General features: G+C 34.0%; 1 protein-coding gene across 2 annotated transcripts; it reads left to right on the top strand.

Annotated features, from left to right (window-relative positions):
- Window positions 1-13,595: 13,595 nt before the first annotated feature.
- On the top strand, window positions 13,596-21,852 carry LOC112707841 (transcriptional corepressor LEUNIG). Of its 2 annotated transcripts, none has more exons than XM_072201510.1 (18): window positions 13,596-13,951; window positions 14,346-14,443; window positions 14,601-14,710; window positions 15,817-16,233; window positions 16,334-16,425; window positions 16,595-16,676; window positions 16,771-16,846; window positions 16,960-17,009; window positions 17,395-17,703; window positions 17,837-18,040; window positions 18,224-18,451; window positions 18,564-18,681; window positions 19,011-19,120; window positions 19,295-19,444; window positions 20,080-20,235; window positions 20,404-20,520; window positions 20,733-20,939; window positions 21,547-21,852. In XM_072201510.1, the coding sequence occupies exons 1-18, from the start codon at window positions 13,920-13,922 to the stop codon at window positions 21,688-21,690; spliced, it is 2,700 nt and encodes an 899-aa protein (XP_072057611.1). In that variant the 5' UTR covers window positions 13,596-13,919; the 3' UTR covers window positions 21,691-21,852. The 2 variants fall into 2 exon arrangements, with proteins under 2 accessions (XP_072057611.1, XP_025615620.1); XM_025759835.3 differs by having other exon boundaries at window positions 13,630-13,951; window positions 18,209-18,451.
- Window positions 21,853-22,605: the final 753 nt, after the last annotated feature.

Raw genomic sequence — 22,605 nt, 5'->3', positions numbered from 1 at the left:
TAGCAATTATGATTAGTTACGTATACAAATGGTTGTGTCATTTCTATTGCCAATAGATACAATGTTTTGAAAGAGTTGTGTCCCTTTAGCGAATAGACCCAATGTTTTGAACATACACAATCCTTAAAAGGTTGTGTCCCTTCAACCAAATGGTACAAAATGGTTAGTAACCGTTTATTAATATTAATAATATTAATAATAATATTAATAATATTAATTAATCAAATTTGTAAATACCCTTCAAGTAGAAGAGGTGATGATAACCTACAAACGATGAGAAAAAACATTGATGGTGAGGACGGTGACTAGGATTCTGCCTTCTGCAGTGAAACAATGACTTTAAGTATGAGACGTGGAGCTGTAGAAGCAATAAGAATGAATGAAAGCAGCAAACAATACAATAAAGAGTGAAAATAAGGGTTAAAATTAAAATTTTTATTTTTTATTTTTGTTTTTATTTTTAAGTTTTAACTAGTTTTAATTATGTTTAACAATTAAATTTTTTAATTTAAAAAATTAATTTTTATTCAACATTTAAGACTTAATTATTAGTAAAAATTATACATTAATTTTATAAAAAAATATAAAATAATATATATCATTTTTAAAAATTAATCATTTAATCTTTAATTTTTTATAAAAAATAATTAATTAATATAAATAATATTTTAAAAAATTATATTTTTGAAATAAAATAAAATTATCTTAAAGATTTTAACATTTTAAAATATTTTTTTAGTTACAAAAATTTTTGTATTTTGTAATAAACAAATAACTTGTTACAAATAATATTACATTTTGTGATAAATTAATTTTTTGTTACAAAATAATTAGAATTTTTGAAATAAATAGATATTTTGTTACAAAATATTTATAAAATTTTGAAACAAAATATGGTTTGTTACAAAAGCCAAAACATCTTGTAACAAATTGTATTGTTGTTATAAAACATTATTATTATGTAACAATCACTAATTTTTGTTACGAAAAAATAAATTTTTTTAACGACTTTAAATTTGTTACAAAGTTTTTGTTACAAATATTTTATTTTCTTGTAATGATTATAGACTTTTTAGATCACTCTTTAAAACAATGACCATATATTTCTTTAGGTCACACATCAAAACCTTGACTATAGACCCCTTTTAGGTCATCATTTTATAAAATTGTGACTATAGACCCTTTTAGATCACTCTTTAAATTGTGACCATAGATAATTCTAGGTCACGTATCAAAACTGTGACCATAGACCCGTTTTAGGTCACCGTTTTATAAAATTGTGACTATAGACTCTTTTAGATCACTCTTTAAAACTGTGACAATAAACTCTTCTAGATCACAATTTTTTAAAAAACCGTAGATCACAATTTTTTAAAAAATCGTAACCATAGGTGCTTTTTAGTCACTCTTTTTAACCGTGACCATAGAAAACATGCCTAAAAAATAAAATAATTTTAGATATCTATATCACCCTTCAAAACCATGACCAAATACTTTTTTTAGGTCATAGTCAAAAACTATAACCATAAACCAATTTTGTTGTAGTGCAAGAAAAGCCAAATCTCTAACGGCATCGAAGAAATTGTCGAATTTGGTAACAAACAAGTTAGATCAAAGTGAGAGTCAATAACATCAAAGCATATGAGATCGAATTTTGCTTCTCGAACTACAATAACAACAATTGAACAACGAAAAAAAAAATAACAACAGCAACAACTCTTTAACCCTCTTAGAAAAATCTTCACTTTCATATATCATAGAATCTCAACATCGTCATCTATCTTTTTTTATTTGTGAATGAAGGGATGTTGTTGTTGTTGTTGGTAGTGGTGATGGTTATGAAAGGTAGGGTTAACGAGTAGTAGCATGACAAAAATATACATCTACAAATTAAGACGTTCTACGTTAACGAAAAAGAGTGATGTGACAAATAAAATTTTCTATGTAACAAATGAGATTTTGACAATGGTAATTGAGTTACATTACATTTTTCTGTTAATAAAGTAGGTCTCTAAATACGGGTGGGTAACCTTGGTATATTTTTTAATTATTTGAAGGTATTTTATTGATAACGAAATTTAGGTGTATTTTTTGTGATTTACCCATAATTATAACATTAAGAATGATTTTTAAAAAAATATTAAAAACGATTTTGATATTAGGCATAAACCTTAAGAACTAAAAGAATACTTAACCATATTTTTAACCAAATTCATGTGCTAAAATCATCCCATTTTATGATGGGTGCGGTAATGTATTAATTTAGGTGTATTAAATGGATATACACGCAAAATATCTATTTATTAATCTCATAACGAAGTATAATTAATTTCTCTTTTTTTTATTATCTCTGATATTTTTTAATCCGGCAATACAATGTTAAGGACTAATCTATCATATATCGATGATATATTTAAGAGTCTGTTGCTGATCAATGACTTGTTGTATACACAAGTTGAGATTTGAATTTTTAACATTTATTTAAACGAACGAATGAACTAACCACTCGACCAGCTCAAATTGCTTAATCAACAATCATGCTAGGTAACCAATTATGTTTTAGTCAAAATCAACTAACAATTTGTTTGGCTGAAATCAGGCACATACACAAAAACATCCAAAAACCATTCAAATAGTCATTCTTTCTCTCAAAAACAAAGCACCATTCTCATAGGTCACACTTTCCCCTTCACCTTCCTCTTTCTCCATTGCATTCACACTCTCAGTAACAAAAAAACTTCTCTCACACTCTTCAATTCTCCAAAAAACCCATCATTCACAGTCATCGTCACTCGCCATTTCCCATCACTGTCTTCCATTGTTGCTGTTACCGCATCTTTCATCTTTATTTTTTTTTCTTTGTTTTTGCAGTCACTGTCAATGATAGAACCAAAATTATTTAGTAGAGAGTGCATACATTCACTTGAGTTTTAATCAAGTTTTTTTTTTTACATTTCATATAAATTCAATTGGTTTTGAATTTTCTCCTCATCTTGTGATAATTAATATTTGAATGCGTTTTATGTCTATTTGAATATAATTAGTTTAATATCTAACTAGTGTCCGTGATAAGTTTTGTTTGAGTGTTTGTGTTGAAATATATGACATTGTTTAATGAAAAATGTATCACAAGTAGCTATATTGATCGGATTGGAGCAAACTTCGAATAAATGGAAAGAATATTTAACTCAAGCTCTATAACTTTTATGTTGAACACTTTTTTCAGTTCACAATGATTGTATGAGTAATTCACAACCAAAGATTAGTGCCAAGAATGTTATGCATGATGTCAATCCTGACATTTATCTTCGCATTAATTTGATCATAATTTGAGTTACAAAGGTCCAAATGAGGTGATTTTAATCGTATTAGAAAGCTAACATCTAGGCTACGTTTGTTTCTGAGAAGAGGACAAGACAAGACACTGAGAACAAGACATAAAGAATAGAGACACAAAATTTTATGTTCTTGTATTCTGTTTGGTGATGAACTAGAATAAATTATAAAAATCCAATTTATTTTTATTTTTTCATTTTAAAAAATTGAGAAAAAAATATAATAATAAAAAAATATAATTATAAAAAATTAACAAGAATAATGAAAGAAAAAATAAAAAATAAGTTGTGTCCCTTGTTAGTGTCTTTGCGTCTTTCATGTCAGGATGGACACAAAATACATTAATTCAGTGTCCTTAGACACAATGTCTCTGTCCATGTATCATTTGTCAAATGAAATTTTGTATCTCCATGTCCTTGTCTCAGTGTCCTGTCCCTAAAAACAAACACAACCTTAGGAATTTAAAATGATATACATATGTTTGAGGCTGTATTTATTTACAAGTACAAGACACTTAAACATGGACATAAAAAATACAGAATTGTGTTTGGCTGATGAAACATGGACAAAAATATTGTGTCTTGAGACACTGAATTATTATATCTTGTGTTTTTACTGTCAAAAATGACATAAAAACATTGGACAGAGATACAATTTATTTTTTTCTTTTTATTTCTGTATTTAATTTTTCATAATTGTATTTTGTACTATTTTTTTAAGTTTTGTGTGAAAGAAAAAATGAAAGTAAATTGAATTTTTTTTGTTATTTATTATATTTTATATTTAATTTGTTACCAAACAAAATAAAGATATCAATTTTTTATTATTAGTATATTGTCTTATTTTGTTCTCAAAATCGAATACAACCTAATGGACATAGAAGATGAGTTGCAGACACATCTTTTTTCTTGCATACGTGAGTCAAACCGCATATGACATGCTTAAGGGGCACGTGGGCTCACATTTTGGACTTCTAAGAAACCTCAAGCATAAGATTTTTTACTATTTAAAGAGAAAATATTGAAGGAAAAAAAATAAGAAGAATTTAGGACTAGTTTTAGGTTCTTTAGATTTAGGATTAGGTTTAGTTAGTCCATTTTTATTTAATTTTTATTAGTTCTTTTAAGGATCAATCTCTAATTTCATCTCCTTCTAATTCTTTTTGCGTAGCAATTTCATTTTCATACTCTTATTTACTTTGTTTTTATGAATATTCATGAATGTTTTTTATGCTTTACATTAAATTTTGAATTTGATGTTTAATGAATTAATTTTTTTATAGATATTGTTTATTTATGCTTATTGATGTTGATTTTATGTTTATTGTAAATTTGGTGGTGTTTTAGTTTGTTGCAACTTTGTGTTTTATGATGTACACCAAGTATTTGTTAAAATGTTTGAACTAGCTATGTAATAGATTTTCATTGTTGCTTCACCAAGTGAGGACGATTCAACTTATGTTGCTGGGTCTGAGTTGTCTAGCGATATAGCTTCTGCTAATGAGTATGTGCCGGAGACTCCCACCGGTGGTGTTGGTCGGTTTCTCCTGCCTCCCCCTTTGGCCATTCCTCGATTGTCGGATATTCTTAGTCATTATCACACTTTGAACTTGGACGCAATGCAACCGGATGGTCTTCCGAATGCCGGTGACGGAGAGGATTACAATACAGATGGTGGGGTAGAATTTTGAGTTAGCCATAGGTTTAGGAATCGTGAAGCAGTTCTAATGACAGTGAAAAACTACAACATTCGACGAAATGCGGAGTATAGAATTTTGGAGTCATATAGGCTTAAATACCACTGTCGTTGCAAGCAATTTACCAACGGTTGTCCATGGAGTCTTCGTGTGGTACTATGCCAAAACTTGAATTATTGTTATATGTTACGATTTATTTTGGATGCATTAGAGTTTATCACGTTAATTTTATGTTTTGCTGAATGTTGACATCCACGAGTAATTTGTAGGGAGGTGTGTAGGTTCAGTGGAGCACATGCCTGTCTGGCTCCAACTATGTCTCAGGTCCATGCTTAGCTGGATAGTAGTTTGATTTGCAAGGTCGTGTTACCTATGATAAAGACTGGCCTGTCGGTGTCTATCTCAGTATTGCAAAGTGCGGTATATCAAAGTTACCATTTTAAGCCCTCATATCGAAAGGCGTAGATGGCAAAGCAGAAGGTGATTACCAAGATCAATGGCGACTGGAAAAATTTGTACAACAAGATATTCCCGCTCTTACAAGCTTTGCAGGAATGCCTCCCAGGTATGATTTATGAATGTGTTGCTGTTCTTTATTACAACGGGAACATGGTTGACAAAGTGTAGAGCCAGTTTGATAAGGTATTTTAGGAATTTCCTCCATGTATTGAGGCTTTTAAGTATTGCAAGTCTTTTGTATCTATGGACGGGACACACTTGTATGGTATGGTCACATACTGCAATATTATGACGAAGATTGTCAGTATGGACACATGACGATGAACCTATCAGAGTGTATAATGCAGTGTTGAAGGGAACGAGAAATCTTCTAGTAGCTGTGATTATTCGGAAAACATATGAGAGGTTGCAATAGCTATTCGTACGCAGAGGTCGCGAAGCACATGCTCAGTTACAGGGTGGATAGATATACTCACAATGGTTGTTGGCAGCTATAAAGAAGAATAGAGAGCGTCTGCCAATGATGTGAGTCACCCATTGTGACCGTAGGGCATTTGTGTTCAGTGTCGAGCAGCTGGAGCCGGTGGATGGATGGTCAAAGACTTCATATCGCGTTTGACACGCCCTGCGGCATGTGCAGCTGCAAGCATCGAGTGGGGGGATTTCATCGATCCTGTGTATAAGATGGCCTCTGTTTTCAACGTATATGAGAGGGAATTTTCGCCGATACCGATAAAAAGATGTGGCCCACATGGTACAGTGCATGCTTAAAACCCAACCCGGCCAAGCGATGGAAGGCAACAGGAAGACCAGTCTCTACTCGGCTACGGAATGAGATGGATGCCGTTGAGCATACAGAGAAGAGATGTGGGCTTTGCCGAGGGAAGAGACACACTAGACGGAGGTGTACCAATGCGCCGTAGTCAGATCCATGACGACTGACGGTTTAAGGTTTAGTGCTTAGGATTGCAACGTTGTAAGTTTCATAAATAATGAAACAATCTGTGTTTTATCTATTATGTCTGTTTCTATGTATAATGAAACAATCTGTTTTTATATTTACTGTATCTGTTATTCTTTAGTTGTGTTGCTTTCACATCAACTTAAAGTATTAACGTTAAAAATCATAACTGATGATCATGATACTACATAATATATAGTCATACGTGAATAGTCAACTTAAAGCATTAACATAAAAAGCATAACTGATAATCATAATACATAGTCATAATGTATAAAACATAAGAACATTTATCCACATTATATACTGATACCATCTGCTTGTGGGGTCCAAATGGTGTCCAGTCCCACATCCACGAGGACGAGTCACCCTTGGAGGATGGGTTGGCCGAGGACGAACACCTGAGTGGCTCGTAGCGGGGGGTGTCCACTATAGTAGTGGTGGTGGAGGAGCGCTCCTCCACAATATGGGGTTTAGCAATACCAAAATTTGTAACGCCTTAAAATCGTTCTCTAATCCGTTCTATTTAGTTATGATTTTAAACCGTTACGTCATGAAAGAGAACAGTTCTAAACTGTTGCCTATCCACTAACGGTTGTAAACCGTTCTCTAAAAATTGTTGTCAAAACTGTTGCCTATGCGAGTAACTATGGCAATGATTTTTTGTTATTGCCGTTCCCTTAGGTAAAAAACCGTTGCCTTTGAGCATTAGCAACGACCGCATATACCACAGGTAAAAAACTGATGCCAAAGCGTTGCCTAAAGTTTTAGCAACGGTTTTTCAATGTATGGCAATCATTTTCAACCGTTGCCAAAACCCTTATTTGTTGTTGTGAGTTGCTCCATGTATATGTGGCAGCGGAGTAGGTGGTAGCCAGACTGATCCAGACAAAGGTAGCTGTGGTGGTGGAGTTTGATAATACAATGATGGCGCAGATCCATACTGTTGGTGGGCTGATGGTGGAGTCTGGTAATACAATAATGGTGCTAATTCATGCTGAATAGATACGCCATTCGATGACCCTGGTATGTCGGTATGGTCTCTTTGCTGTCGATAATGACCTACCAACTCATCCATCGCATCCCCAATCGCACTGACAATCTGGAACATGTCATCGAGGTTTATCTCGACATCGGAGCCAATGTTGAATGGATCTGGTCCCAAACAGTGTCATCAGCCGGGTGGTGACTGTGGATGGAGCGGCCCCGGATAAGCGTCTTGGCCATGTCGGCCTCATGCCCATAAAAGAATGCATCCAAGGGAATCTTTGCATGTGCAGCGACCGTGTGATCCTCCGGCATATCCTTCTGTTGTGCATACTCAACATCCTCGTCTAACAACTGCTCATTTCCATCAGCACGCTGAAGATCTTTGCCATCCTACCTAATGTGTTGATCGCGTACCCTTCGTGCCGGTCTCCAAACATCATCTCGAGCATGCCTCCTTGCCTGTCATCTCCAATCTGGGGCATCCCATGGTAACTGTAACTCATCTCTCTGACCTGAAGCCATAGGGAGGATATTAGCCAGTGGTGTTGTTGCTCTGGGATTGGCAAAGACCTCCTCCCAAGATAAAAATCTGACTCTACATGCTTGTTGCCACCAGGTGAGGTACTCTTGTGTCAGACGAAGGTTAGGATGGCCATCAATCATAACTAAGTGTTGTAGCTGGTAGCAGCCCCTGAATAGATCGTACCACTCACGGTGCACGTCGGGCCACCAGGTGTCATCTTCTCTCATCGTCTTGAAAATATACTCGTCCATATTCACTGGATCTGCTGGCCAGTGTTGCTGCCCCCTAGCTGCCTCGTCACTCTATCAATGTGATAAAATTCTACAAAGTGAAAGCAAACGAGAGGGACGACATTCCTTCATGTATAATTCTCCGCGTCACTCATAAGCCAGTCGGACGCAATCTGACGTAGCTAGAAATCCTCGTAAGGTGTGCACCAAAATTGTTCACATCGGGATAAAGTACCGTAATTAGAAACGATATACCAATGCGTAAAATAATATAGAAACAAAAAAAAATCGTACCTGATCAAATGTCAGGCCATCGATGCGACAACGTAGACTCTGGATCTGCTATTATGACGATCTCTACTTTGTTGCCCTAGTCCTGCTGATATGGGAAAATTATCGGTAAAGAAGTTCTCAATGAAATCTTGTTGTAAGTATAGTTCTAAACTAACAAACAATCCTCAATCAAGATTTAATTTGTTTGTCACAAGTACAAACCCCAATGAAAATAACCGAAGTATTTAAACATCAGGTCGTCTCTCAAGGAATTGCAGGAAAGTGTGCTCAATTATTGGTTATGGATAAGTATTTTTGGGATTTTGGAATAAGAGACAAGAAAAGTAAATGAAACTCAAATGATAAAAAGGTCTTGGTAAGGGTTGATGGTTAAGGATCTTTATCCTTGTCACTAACCACAACATGATAATTGTAAGGATCAATCTCATTAAGTCATCCTCTAACGATTGAAGAAAAGTCAAATGAGCTACATTAATCCTAGTCCATAAGTCCTAACCACTCACTAATTGAATTAGTGAAAGCTAGAGTCAATGGATACCAATCATCAATCACTTGGACATTAGCAACTCAATTCACCTAAGTTACCATCCCAAGCCAAGAACACAAAAATCTACTCTAACATCCTTCCAAGCATTTTATCAAACACTTGGAAGGCATAAAAGGAAAGCATAATAAATGGCAAGGAAAGATAAAATCTAACAACTACCAAATGCAAGGAAATAACAATAACAAAGCAATTAAACAATAAAGGAACATAACCCATGAAATTTCATTAAAGGAAATTAAAATCAACAAAGTGCTCATAGACATGAAAGTAGCAAAATAGAAGAAATTAACAAAATGAACTAAGAGAGCAAAGATGTAGTAACAAATAATTGAAAGAAAAAGTAAATGGAAACAACAATTAAAACTAGATGTAAGAAAATCTACCCTAATTCTAACCAAAATTCTAGAGAGAAGAGAGAGCTTCTCTCTCTAGAATTCTATCCTAAAATATGATGAAAACTAAACTATGACTACTTGGTTCATCCTCCTTCAATCATTGGGTTCAATAGCATCAGAAATGAGTTGGATTGGGCCCAAAATGAGCTAGAAATCGCTGGCCATGAGTTACTTAAAATGGCCCACGCTGATCATACGACACGCACGCATGGGTGACGCGCTTTAAACGCCAGGAAACTATGACAAATTGCATATCATTTTGAAGCCCCGGATGTTAGGTTTTCAACGCAACTAGAACCGCCTCATTTGGACCTCTGTAGCTCAAGTTATGATCGATTAAGTACAAAGAGGTCAGGATTGACAGTTTTGCAATTCCTTCATTTTTTCATGAGTTCTCCATTTTTACATGTTTTTTCTTCATTTCCTCAATCCAATCTTTGCCTTCTAAACCTGAAATCACTTAACAAACATATCAAGGCATCGAATGGAATCAAGGTGAATTAAATTTAGCTATTTTAAGACCTAAAAAGTATGTTTTCACTCTTAAGCACAATTAAAGGAGAATTTACAAAACCATGCTATTTTAGTGAATAAATGTGGGAAAAGTTGATAAAATCCTCTAAATTCAACACGAGATGATGAACCCTAAAAATGGGGTTTATCACCTGCCAACCTACACAAAATAAAAATAGTTGAATAGAATTTAATTAATTACATTCCCTAACACGTCTTCAATGTTTACTACTTGGTAACTTAAAAATTATTTACAATATGTACATACTTAGCTGCAAGTGGGAACCTGACGACGTCGTATCCTGCCGAACTAAAACACGAGAACCTATGGTAGATTTACGAGACAAGAAGCGGTATACAACCCGCAATGTTAGTCACATCACGCCCTGCCGCGATGCACAATGAGTGGTACGTATGATAGAGCAGTTCAGACCCTATGACAACTAGTTACAATGATGGAAATCTTCCAGCACCGACAGTCATCTCAAAGGGACAAGTGTAGCAGACTTGTCCGTGAACAGAAATCCCCAATAAACATTATCAAATAGCACCAGGCGTACTAAGGGAATGTATCCGGAACTGCCCCTGCTGGAATGTGTGCAACCCTTTCCCTCAACTAGGTCATCCTCACCCTGAAAATCTGCTTTCCTCCATCTGGCTGTGGTGGCGGCCTAGCGTCAAGTAAATCCTCAATCCACTCCCATATAGGGTGTTCAAGCCATCGCTATAAGTCTCTGGTACAACTCCCAATCGACTCTCAATTAGTGTGCAGACCAATGTGGTAGGTAACATCCTGGAGCGTAATACTGACCTCACCCCATAGAAGATGGAATGTGTGAGTCTCGGGCCTTCACCGCTCGACAAATACAGAGATCAAGGAATTGTCAAACATGAAATCCCTCAAAATTACTGCATGTCCAAATCCAGCCTCCCTTATATAAGGTAACAGAATGTCCGACAGGGAGAGATCCAGGGTCACATGGCATGGCAACAGTAACCGTGATCTCCGCAATTCCCACAACATTTACTCTCACGTATTAATATCGTCTAAACCGAGTGAAAAAACATTGGTAATAAATGTAACAGATACACCACGAATATAATTTATATTTCTAATGTTCATAGCACTTACTAAAAACGGGACTATCACGCAATATGTAAAAAATTAAATCATTCATGTGGCACTATTCTAACCTGACTATCACCTTTAGGCATGAGTTTAATTAATTACCTATTAATTATTAATTAATCGTTCCCTATTTTATTTATTTAGCTTAAGTTACAATTAGTTATATCTATTTTATTTATCTCACTTAAGTTATATTTAGTCACAATCAATTATACAAAATATCAAACTATATTATATTTGACTAAATATACATAAATGACCTAACTTTGTCTATTCACTAAGTCCTACCACATTAACTAAGTCACTAAAACCTAAATATCTAAACTAATTATTCACTGAAAATAAAATAAGAAAAGATTACTAACCTCAAAATCCAAAGCTCCAACCACGTGCCAAGTAGCATTCAGTCTGTTGATATCTCCATCGCGGACATATTTTCGAGGATCCATATTTACTTAAGGAACTCGAATTTAAGCTCTTAGAAACTAATAAAATCCTTAAAAGCTATTCAAATTCACATTAATCTCGACTATTGTGACCTTATATAGGCGGCTCAATATATCTCGGATGCTAAGGCGGGAATTAAGGAATTGCGTTTATCTCGGATGTTAAGACCCCTTTCTGAGTTTTTAGTATTTCGGGTGTTCAGTCTCTGATCTCTCTCGTAACACATGTTTCAGGTGCACCGAAGATATGTCTTGACGTCGTCCGGTCACAGTACAGAATTTCAGACACCGAGATATGCTCAATTTTAACTATACTCCTCGTCATCCGAGATATATACACGTACGTATTTTTGTAAATTCCGCATAAATTGTATTTCCATAATTTATATATTTATTTTATTTAAATAAAATAAATCCCATGGCATACTCTCAAAAGAATGGGTGTACCATACTTGCTATTGTTAAAAGTTAAAACCAACTTCTGGGTATTGTAGTCATTTTGTTAAGAAGTTGATTGAAAATTTGAAAGGACAAAAGGGATGAATCAGTAATTTGAGTAAGAACCGCTATGATGAAATCTGCATCCCGTCAGAGACAAGTTCAATTTGCAATAAAATAATAATAACAAAAGCTCTCATGCATATACTAATTTTATTTTTCGGTTGAATAAAAGAATTAAGTAATGTGCATGTTATTTGAAAACCAATGCTACACGCCTACACTATTCTAAATCTTTACGAATGAATTAGGTCGATTAAATTGGCCTAAAGTTTCAGATAAGTTTATAGTTCTATAGCTTTTTGAATACATAAACTCAAATTTTCTCTTACTTACGATCGTTATTATGTGAGTAGAAATCATGAATATCAAAGAGATATTTATTTGAGTTAATATTATTTCCACAAAACAAAGAAACAACATTTTAGATTGTACATAGATTTTACATCGTAGATACTAAAAAAAAAAAAAAATACAGGAGTTTAACCAATTCAATAAGAAGTTGATTTTTTATATTACCTGTATATAATAAAAAATTAATTATTAATTTGTCATTGTGTGTAAAAATATATATTTAGATTTTATAAAAAAAATCTTAAAATATTATAAATAAACTTTGATTTTTATAATGATATGTTTAATTATTTTGATGATTGATTATTTAATTTTGTCCTTAAAATTTTCGATTTGTATCATATATACTCTTAACGGTTAATTTTTTGAAAAATTTAGGATAAGTTCAATAATAATTTTAATCAAAGATAGTCGTCATGCATTATTGTTGGATTAATTTTAAATTTTTTAAAAATTTAGCTATTAAAAATATATTTAATATAAATAAAATTTTTTTAAGATAAAATTAAAATAAAATCAAATTTATGAGTTTTTTTGATAAATTTTAAGGATAAAAAATATATACTACCAGATTAACTTTTAATATATATAGAATAATTTTTATTATCATAATAATACAATGTTACATAATTATCTTGAATAAAATATTATTTGTACGATTTGAAAATGATTGATGATCAAACAATTTTTTTTATCAAACAAATAAATTGTTTTTACATTAATGGTTTATTTAAATAAAATAAAATAAATTTTCAAATAAACTTAAAACCCAATTTTTAATGACTTATGAAACTTTATAATAACTCAAAATAAATTAATCAAACTTATCATGATACATAATTTATGCATGTTGGGGGGAGGGGAATCTAAATTTCAGATTTTTAGTAGACAAAGAGGGTGGCGTTGTTGGTTCATGTTTCTACTTTCTGGTCATTTTCCTTATTTTAAATATTTGAATATTGATGAATTATTATTATTATTATTATTATTATTATTATTATTATTATTATTATTATTATTATTATTATTATTATTATTATTATAAGCTTTCATCTAATGAAATATTTCTCTATATCTCTAATACTTTACATAAAAAGGAATATACTTTTTAAATTTTTCTTTTTTCCCCATTCATGTTTTAATTTTCTCTTAATTTTTATTTAACTCCTAAATTTATATCCAAAAATATTAATTATGAAACTAAAGAACTTTATTATTATTATTATTATTATTATTATTATTATTATTTGCTAAAATCTAGAGGCGTTGCTTCTGTTCATCCGTTGGATCTTCTTCTTCCCCCTTCTTTCTTTCTTTCTTTCTTGTTTTCGTTCTCCTCCTTCTACTCTTCTCTTTTGCTTCATTCACTTCTCTACCCATTTCCACTTCTATTTCTTCCATTCTCTTCTTCAATGCTTCTTTGGCAGCTTCAGCTACAAAATTCAAAGCTTTAACATCTTTGAAATCAAACACACACAAAAAGTTCATTCCTTTTGGTACCCTTCATATCCATTGGGTAGTAACCTTTTGGGTTCAGCAACTACCATCATGTCTCAAACTAACTGGGAAGCTGATAAGATGTAAGTTCCAATATTATTATCTTTCATAATCTTTTGCACCATAGGTCTTTTTCCAAGCTTAATTCTTGGCTAATTTAGCTTCTTGGTACTTTGATTTGTGGTCTTATTTTATAGTACTTGTTTAGTACTTTGTTTGTCACAAAGTAAAGGAAATTTTCATTTGGGTATCTTGTATCTTGTAGTTCTATGCAAGTTTGAGGGGTTTGCATGGAAAATTTGTAAACTTTTTAGGAGGGTGCTTAACTTTGATTATGGTGTATTTGTTCATTAGTAGGTTCTGGTATCTGTTATTGTTATGTGATTTTGGTCAAATATAAAGTTGCAAACTTTATTTCTCATATTTCACTTGGAGGGTGATGCAAGAAACCATGTTATTGCACTGTGAGATTTTCAGGTTAGATGTGTATATCCATGATTACCTGGTAAAGAGGGATTTGAAGGCTTCTGCTCAGGCTTTTCAAGCTGAGGGGAAAGTTTCCTCTGACCCTGTTGGTGAGTTACCTTAAAAAATTCCGAAACTTTTCAAAGGAAGAAGCTGGATTTTACTTTGGCATTTTTTTTGTCCTAGTGTTTTATTTTTGTCCATTTCATTGATTTATTTATTTATTTTTTATTTTTTCTGTTTTTGGATGGCAATATGGGACTGCAGCTATTGATGCCCCGGGAGGTTTTCTGTTCGAGTGGTGGTCGGTTTTCTGGGACATTTTTATTGCGAGGACTAATGAGAAGCACTCGGAGGTTGCAGCCTCTTATATTGAGGTTGGTTTTTGAAAAATTTGGCCCTGTTTTCATGTCATGGAATGGAGAAATGATTCATCTGGATTGAATTTTAAAAAGATTTCAAGACATTAGAATTAGTTTACTTCATTGTAGTAGTTGGGAGCATGTTTAGGGAGACGTTTTTGGATCTTATTATCAATACTCTAGCTAAGTATGAGTGGGATAAGAGAGAGAGAGAGAGAGAGAGAGAGAGGGTTGAAATTCACCAACAAATAAGCATTAATGTTGGTCATTCACATTTTGGACTGAGTGTGTTTGACAGTTGAAGAGTTTATTTCCTTCGATTTTTCATGAATTTTATATATGCCATTTAGTATAACTTTTTATTCTCTCTAGCTAACTCACTTTCGTCTCTTAACTAATTGATTTGGTTAGCTGTTCCATGCTTTTTGTTTTCTCTTTAGCTTATAACCTTATAATTAGGATATTTCTTTAGAATAAACTCCTGCTAAATAATATTCTTAAGAATGTTTAATCTTTACTTTTAGGTTGTGACCAGCAGTATGATTCAACATTTATAAGGTCTTGTTTGAGCCTGTGAGTTTCATTGTACTGAACGTGTAATGCAATTATGAGTGGTTTTTGTCGCCATCAAACTTCGTAAGAAAACAGTATTCTGGGATGTAGACTTGGTGAGAATGCAACCTTGAATGCTGATTTAGCACAAACCTTGTGAGCCGAAAAAATTTTAGAAGTTGATTCATAGGGTACTCATGCTCCTTTTGAGCTATGAGGTGGGTTAACCTCTAACAAATTCACTTGCTTGGCTTGCTTAAGGTTATTTCTCCATGTGATGAGTACTTACATTCCCTTTATCTACACATCTTTCTCCAATGTTGCACGGTCAATTTTCGGGTCTCAAGTTTGTGAGTGGTAGCTACTTAGTTGCTGCTAAACAGGTAGAAGAGTAAACATAAGACTGCTTTATTAAACTATAAACACTATAGGTTATATTGTTTTTATTCAAGTAATAAGAACCTAAGCGAAACTTCACTTTGGGAAACTAGTTTAGGTATCTATAACTAGTTTAGATGATAAATTTGAGGGATCAGTTGAAGTTACACTTTATGGAACTCCATTTTCAGACACAACTAATGAAGGCCAGGGAGCAACAGCAGCAGCAACCACAGCAGCCGCAACCGCAGCAGTCGCAGCATCAACAACAGCAGCAGCAGCAGCAACACATGCAGATGCAGCAGCTCCTATTGCAGCGGCATGTCCAGCAGCAGCAGCAGCAGCAACAGCAGCAGCAGCAGCAGCAACAACAACAACAACAACAGCAGCAGCAGCCGCAACAACCACAACAACAGCAGCCCCCACAACCACAACCGCAGCAGCAGCAGCAACCACCGCCACAACAACAGCAAGGTAGGGACAGGGCTAATCTCATAAACGGCAATACGAATGGGTTAGTTGGGAACCCGGGAACTGCCAATGCACTAGCAACAAAGATGTATGAGGAGAGGCTAAAGAGAGATTCTTTGGATGAAGCAGCAATGAAGGTAGTTGATGTTCTCAAAATCTAACTATAGGATGATGCATCTGCTGTTCTATAAACTTATGAGCCATATATTCATTTCTTTCTTTTGGTATTTTGTACAGCAAAGATTCGGTGGCGAGAACATGGGTCAAATTTTGGATCCTAATCATGCCTCAATTTTGAAGTCAGCTGCTGCTACTGGCCAGCCTTCAGGGTGATTATTAATGTTATTATTTTTGTTTATAAACTATGATTTTATTGCTTATTTAAAGTCAGTCCTGTGCTCATTATGGAGAGTTATTTGGTGTTTAAGTCTCTTGGTATCTCGCATTTTGTATAGCTACAAGTGTTGACTTTGTTGGTGCTAAATTGCTCGATTGCAGGCAAGTTTTGCATGGTGCTACTGCGGCTGGCATGCCTCCACAAGTTCAAGCTCGTAGTCAGCAATTAGCAGGGTCTACTCCAGTATGTCTTTGTTCATTGAGTGATCTCATTACTTGTTATTATTATTACTACTTTTTCCTTAGCTGTTTTTCCCTGACTAACTACTTGAAATCAGGATATAAAGAGTGAGATTAATCCTGTACTGAACCCTAGAGCTGCGGGTGCTGAAGGATCATTGATGGGAATTCCTGGTATTCTTCCATTCTCTAGTTGATGTGATTTCCATCTAGTCCATCCAATCATGCATTCAGTCTTTTTCACTATCCTTGCACAAAAAAATTATGTAAATATTTTCTTCTCTCAGGACCAAATCAAGGTAGTAACAATTTGACTTTGAAGGGATGGCCACTCACAGTGAGTAATCTTTTTGTATTTATTTTATTGTTATTATTGTTTTGCTGAATGTTACTTCTTCTTGTGGATATTGTTTTTCTCCCTTTAATATGATATCATATCATGCAACCTTCAGAATTGTGGTGTGCTGTAGTATTATTTGCCAAACATGAGATAATGTACCCACCTAACCTTATATCAACACTTATAGGGTATAAATCTATGGTTACTACCCAAACCTGATACCATCATTATTAAAGTTGCCCTCTTCTTTTTGTGTCTATTAACCATTCACAGCTAAACTCTATCATCTGCATAAAATGCTGGCCACTTCTATGAATTCTCTTGCAACCATTAATTGTTGAGTAACTAATTTGTAAAGTTTTCCAATCATTTCCTTAATCAGGGTTTGGAGCAACTCCGCTCTGGTCTACTCCAGCAACAAAAGCCTTTCATGCAGGCTCCTCAGCCGTTTCATCAACTTCAAATGTTGACACCACAGCATCAGCAACAGATAATGCTTGCGCAGCAAGGCTTGGCATCTCCATCTGCCAGTGATGACAATAGAAGACTCAGAATGCTGTTGAACAATAGGAGTATGAGCCTAAACAAGGATGGTCTTTCAAATCCTGTTGATGTAGTGCCAAATGTTGGATCTCCACTTCAAGGTGGCGGCCCTCCTTTTCCTCGTGGAGATACAGATATGCTAATGAAGGTTCTAGTTCTCTAAACTATCTTTCCACTTTTAATGTAGTTCTTACCTAATTTGTTAAACTGTTAAAGTTTATCATTTCTTAGATTTACCTTAAGCTGTGTGATTCGAGTATTCTGAGTTTTTCTGTGCACAGTTGAAATTGGCTCAAATGCAGCAGCAACATCAGCAACAGCCAAACAGCAATTCACAGCTGCAGCAACTTCAACAGCATGCTCTCTCAAATCAGCAATCTCAGACTTCAAGCCATAACATGCATCAGCAAGATAAAGTAGGGGGAGGTGGTGGCAGTGTTACTGCAGATGGTAGCATGTCGAACTCATTTAGGGGAAATGATCAGGTCAGTCCTTTTATAGTTGCCAATATGCATGCGTATCCAAGCAATGCTAGATTGTTGCCTAAAACTGTTGTTAGTTACATGCTTTTAAATTGCCCATGAAGTTGGCGGACTCTCTGTTTTATTATGAATGAAATTGGTTCCTAACATGATTTTGTGAATGCCTCTAAGGCCTCGAAAAACCAGATTGGGAGAAAGAGAAAGCAGCCTGTATCTTCTTCAGGTCCTGCCAATAGTACAGGAACTGCTAATACAACAGGTCCATCACCAAGTTCGGCACCCTCGACTCCCTCGACTCATACACCCGGAGATGTGATATCTATGCCATCTATGACTGGTACTACTTCTTCAAAGCCATTAATGATGTTCAGCACTGACGGCACCGGGACTCTTACATCACCTTCAAACCAATTGGTGAGTGGCTCTTCTTTGCAATGTAACTGATGGAAGGAATGAAAAGTTCCTTGCATTATGACTCATTAGCTTTCCATTTTGGCCGCACGATGATAATAATCTTGAATTGTAGGCTGATGTGGATCGCTTTGTGGAGGACGGATCTCTTGATGAAAATGTTGAGTCTTTTTTATCCCATGATGATACGGATCCTAGAGATACGGTCGGTCGTTGTATGGATGTAAGCAAAGGTGCAGTAAACACCAGTTTTAATTGTTCATAGGAGAATATCATCCTTTCAAGAGAATTTATCACGTGTCAGTCAAAGTCTAAAGTCTAATTTTCTATTACACTGTTGCAAAAGTTTCCATTCTTTTATTTTAATAAATAATTCATTAAGTTAATGATAAATTATGATGTACAAGATTACCAATCTGCACATCAATTAAGGATAACTTAATAACCAGTGCACCTTATCTTATATGTAGATCTGCAATATTGCTCTTCAATTCCTTGACTTCTTAAGAGGTTCTGACTCAAATTTTAGAAGCTAAGTTCAAGAAATTCATTTAATTTTCAGGCTTCACGTTTTCTGATGTAAATTCTGTACGTGCTAGCACAAGCAAAGTTGTATGTTGTCATTTTTCATCTGATGGGAAATTACTTGCAAGCGGTGGGCACGACAAGAAGGTTAGTTGTAAATCATTATTCTCTCTGTTAACCAACATGTTAGATTAGTTGCCAGCTTGTTAATTTTTTCTGCTAAAAAGGAAGTTGGAAAACAAAATCGTGAACTATGTTTAGTTTACACTGTTTAGACATGGAAAAATTTAACACTTTCCTCCCAATTATTTTTCTGTGCAGGCTGTTTTATGGCACACGGATACCTTGAAGCAGAAGGCCGTTCTTGAAGAGCATTCGTCTATGATCACTGATGTTCGTTTTAGTCCAAGCATGCCTCGTTTAGCAACATCTTCATTTGACAAAACTGTCAGGGTTTGGGACATTGATAATGTTAGTTGATTCTTTCTCTTTTGACTCTAATGATATGCCATTTTGTGCGAAATTGTTTCTATGGATTCTGAAGGGTTTAATTATTTTCTGTGCTGAAAAATGTTGCACACCAAAATGTTGTCAAAAGTTGTTTCTGAAGATTAAAAAGGGTTTGGAGTTTTTTTTATCACAAAGATAAATTGCTAACTAAGTACTGACAAACTGAGATGATAAAACTTATCATTATGTTTCTTTTATTTGCAAGTATAAATTATAAGCGAGGAGAATAAATTTGAAACAACTCTTAGCTTTTGGAGCTTTACATTTTAAATATATTATGCTTCAAGATATGGTTATGTTTTTCAGCTTTGTTTCTTGATATAGGAGTTCCTAGATATGCTTTACTATATATATACATGGAGCTTGCATTCTACCTTGAATTTTAATTAATTAGAGGTCAATGATATTATATGGATAATTTTCTATTTGCTGGACATTATCTAAGGTTTTTATTTATATATGGTTTGGAAAAATATGATCCAGTCATTCTGTGTAGATTGTCTGTTTCTTTGTTTTTTTCTGGATTCGACTCAATTGTGTTTTTACCTAGTTGGTATTCTGTTTTAACTGAATGTATAAATAAAATTACCATGCAGCCTGGTTATTCGCTTCGCACCTTTACAGGACATTCAGCATCTGTAATGTCCCTAGATTTCCATCCAAATAAAGAGGATCTTATCTGCTCTTGTGATGGTGACGGCGAGATACGATATTGGAGCATAAATAATGGAAGTTGTGCAAGAGTCTTCAAGGTAGAATCCTAGTCCTCAGTTATCCTTTTTTTTTTCCTATGAAGCATGTAGCAGTAGGCTACCTTTATTTACTTTTCTTTTTAATCACTGTTTAGTTTTGTTGTTTATTAAAGTGATGATGTATTCACTTTAATGTGTTAACTGGCAATTCTCTCGTCGATTGATCAGGGTGGCACCGCCCAGATGAGATTTCAACCACGTCTAGGGAGGTACCTGGCTGCAGCTGCAGAGAATGTTGTTTCTATACTTGATGTGGAGACACAAGGATGCCGATATTCATTAAAGGTTCGATTTCATGTTTATTATAATTAGTATTACTAGTGTATTGTAAAAGTAATAATAATAGAATTAGTTGTTGTTTCTAACTTAACTAACAAGTTTTGGGTTCAAGCCTTGGAAATAGCAGAAGAATTTTTTGAAGTCTATAGTTGTTTCTAGTTGGGAAACAAATATTGGGACTAACGTTTCTTTGTTGGCATGTTGTGCTGTGATTGTAGGGCCATACGAAGCCGATACATTCCGTGTGTTGGGACCCTTCCGGGGAGTTGCTGGCATCTGTGAGTGAGGACTCGGTCCGGGTTTGGACTCTAGGAACCGGGAGTGAAGGGGAATGTGTTCATGATCTTAGCAGTAATGGCAGTAAGTTTCAATCATGTGTCTTCCACCCGTCTTATCCGTCGTTGCTCGTCATTGGCTGTTACCAGGCAAGTCTACTTTCCTTATATATGTCCTTGTCCAATTTCTTTCCCTTTGATAGTGGTGAATTTAGCTGTGGTGATCTTTCCATACACAATTAACAAAGCCGATGTTTGGTCGAAAATCATGCTTGGTAAGAAAGGTTGCACTGATGATTGAAAAATCTAAACCATTGCCCTCCTAAACTTCCAAAATTTGCAATTCAAGTCCCTGAAGTTATCAAATGGTGCCAAAAATAAAGCTGCCATCTAACTTTTCTTCCAAAACTATCCTCTCGTGATGTATTTTATTGACATAATTACCCTTTAATAAAAGGGTAATTTTGGGAAAAAGTTAAGCAAAGTTAAGCAAATTCTGTACTTAAAAATTTAGGGTGTGTTTGGTTTTGTGTTTTCATTTTCTATTTTTATTTTCAGTATTTTTTATTTTCACAATTTTGTGAATGAAAAAGAGAAAACAGACAACAGAATTTTATCGTTTTCACTATTTCTTCTTTTTTCTTCAATCAAAATTCTGAAAATAGAAAATACTGAAAATGGAAACAGAAAATGAAAATGCAAAAGCAAACAACCGATGTAGTTTCGAGTTCTTACACTTTATGAACTTTGACTGCAGTCATTGGAGCTGTGGAACATGACGGAGAACAAGACGATGACTCTGACAGCTCACGAAGGTCTGATCGCCTCCCTCGCCGGTTCGACTGTAAATGGTTTGGTTGCTTCGGCGAGTCATGACAAGTTCATCAAGCTCTGGAAGTGACCTGTAACAATACAGGCAACACAGTAGGTTTACACGTTTTAGTTTATTTGTCTTTGTACTTTTAGCAAAACTAACCTTTGTAATATTGTTTGTCTTCCCTGTTGTATCTTTTCCTTTGGAGACTTGTACTATTGTAACATGGACTAGTTGTTTTCTTCTGTACCTTTTGCCTTCCTTTTTATTTTCCTAATGTTAGTGTGATAGTGTCAATGCAGCTAGGAAATTAAGAAAATTTTGTTGAAGCCTCATACAGTTCATTTCCTTGGGGTATAAAACTATCAATTTTTTATTTTCCTACTGGTATTTTTGGAAGGGAAAAAAATTAATTAAAATAGAGCGAAACAAAATGTATGAGACAAAAATAGAACGTTTTGAATTAGGATTTAATCTAAATATTAGTAGAATTTAATTAACATATATTTTAAAAGTATATATTAAAATATTATTAGTAGAAGTTTTTAAAATGTTCTATTTTAGTATTAAAAATGGATATTGTCACTTTTATTTTAATAAATTAATTTTTTTATTTTATAAATTTATATAAATATATAATAAAAAATGTGTAGAATGATATTATAAAGCGTAAAAAATTAAATGTTTAGGATAAGTTCTAAAGTTGTCTTCGTTCTATTTAAGTTTTTGACATTTTAAAATGATTTTAATGTTGTTTTCGTTGTTAGTGATCCGTTAATAAAATTGTCGGTGAGACAAAATTAACATGATTTTAAAATATTAAGAACTTAAATAGGATAAAAATATTGAGAACAAAAATAATATATTATTCTTAGAAAAAATTTCATATCAAATAATATGATAGTGAATTTTAATAGAATGAATTGTATTATGAATTTAAAATTTTTATTCATATTTATAGAATGACTAATATATAAATTTTAGAAAAAAAAATATGATATA

Source organism: Arachis hypogaea, chromosome 8 (genome assembly GCF_003086295.3).
Source record: "Arachis hypogaea cultivar Tifrunner chromosome 8, arahy.Tifrunner.gnm2.J5K5, whole genome shotgun sequence".
Taxonomy (NCBI): domain Eukaryota; kingdom Viridiplantae; phylum Streptophyta; class Magnoliopsida; order Fabales; family Fabaceae; genus Arachis; species Arachis hypogaea.
The sequence above is the reverse complement of the archived record's forward strand: the minus strand, read 5'-3'. Positions and strand labels throughout refer to the sequence as shown.

Excerpts from the sequence above, each read along its gene's own strand:
- LOC112707841 (XM_025759835.3), top strand. The coding sequence starts at position 13,920 with ATGTCTCAAACTAACTGGGAAGCTGATAAGAT. Across the intron at positions 20,236-20,403 it reads GTTGTGCAAGAGTCTTCAAG|GGTGGCACCGCCCAGATGAG; the intron begins GTAGAATCCTAG and ends TCGATTGATCAG. Across the intron at positions 20,940-21,546 it reads TCGTCATTGGCTGTTACCAG|TCATTGGAGCTGTGGAACAT; the intron begins GCAAGTCTACTT and ends CTTTGACTGCAG.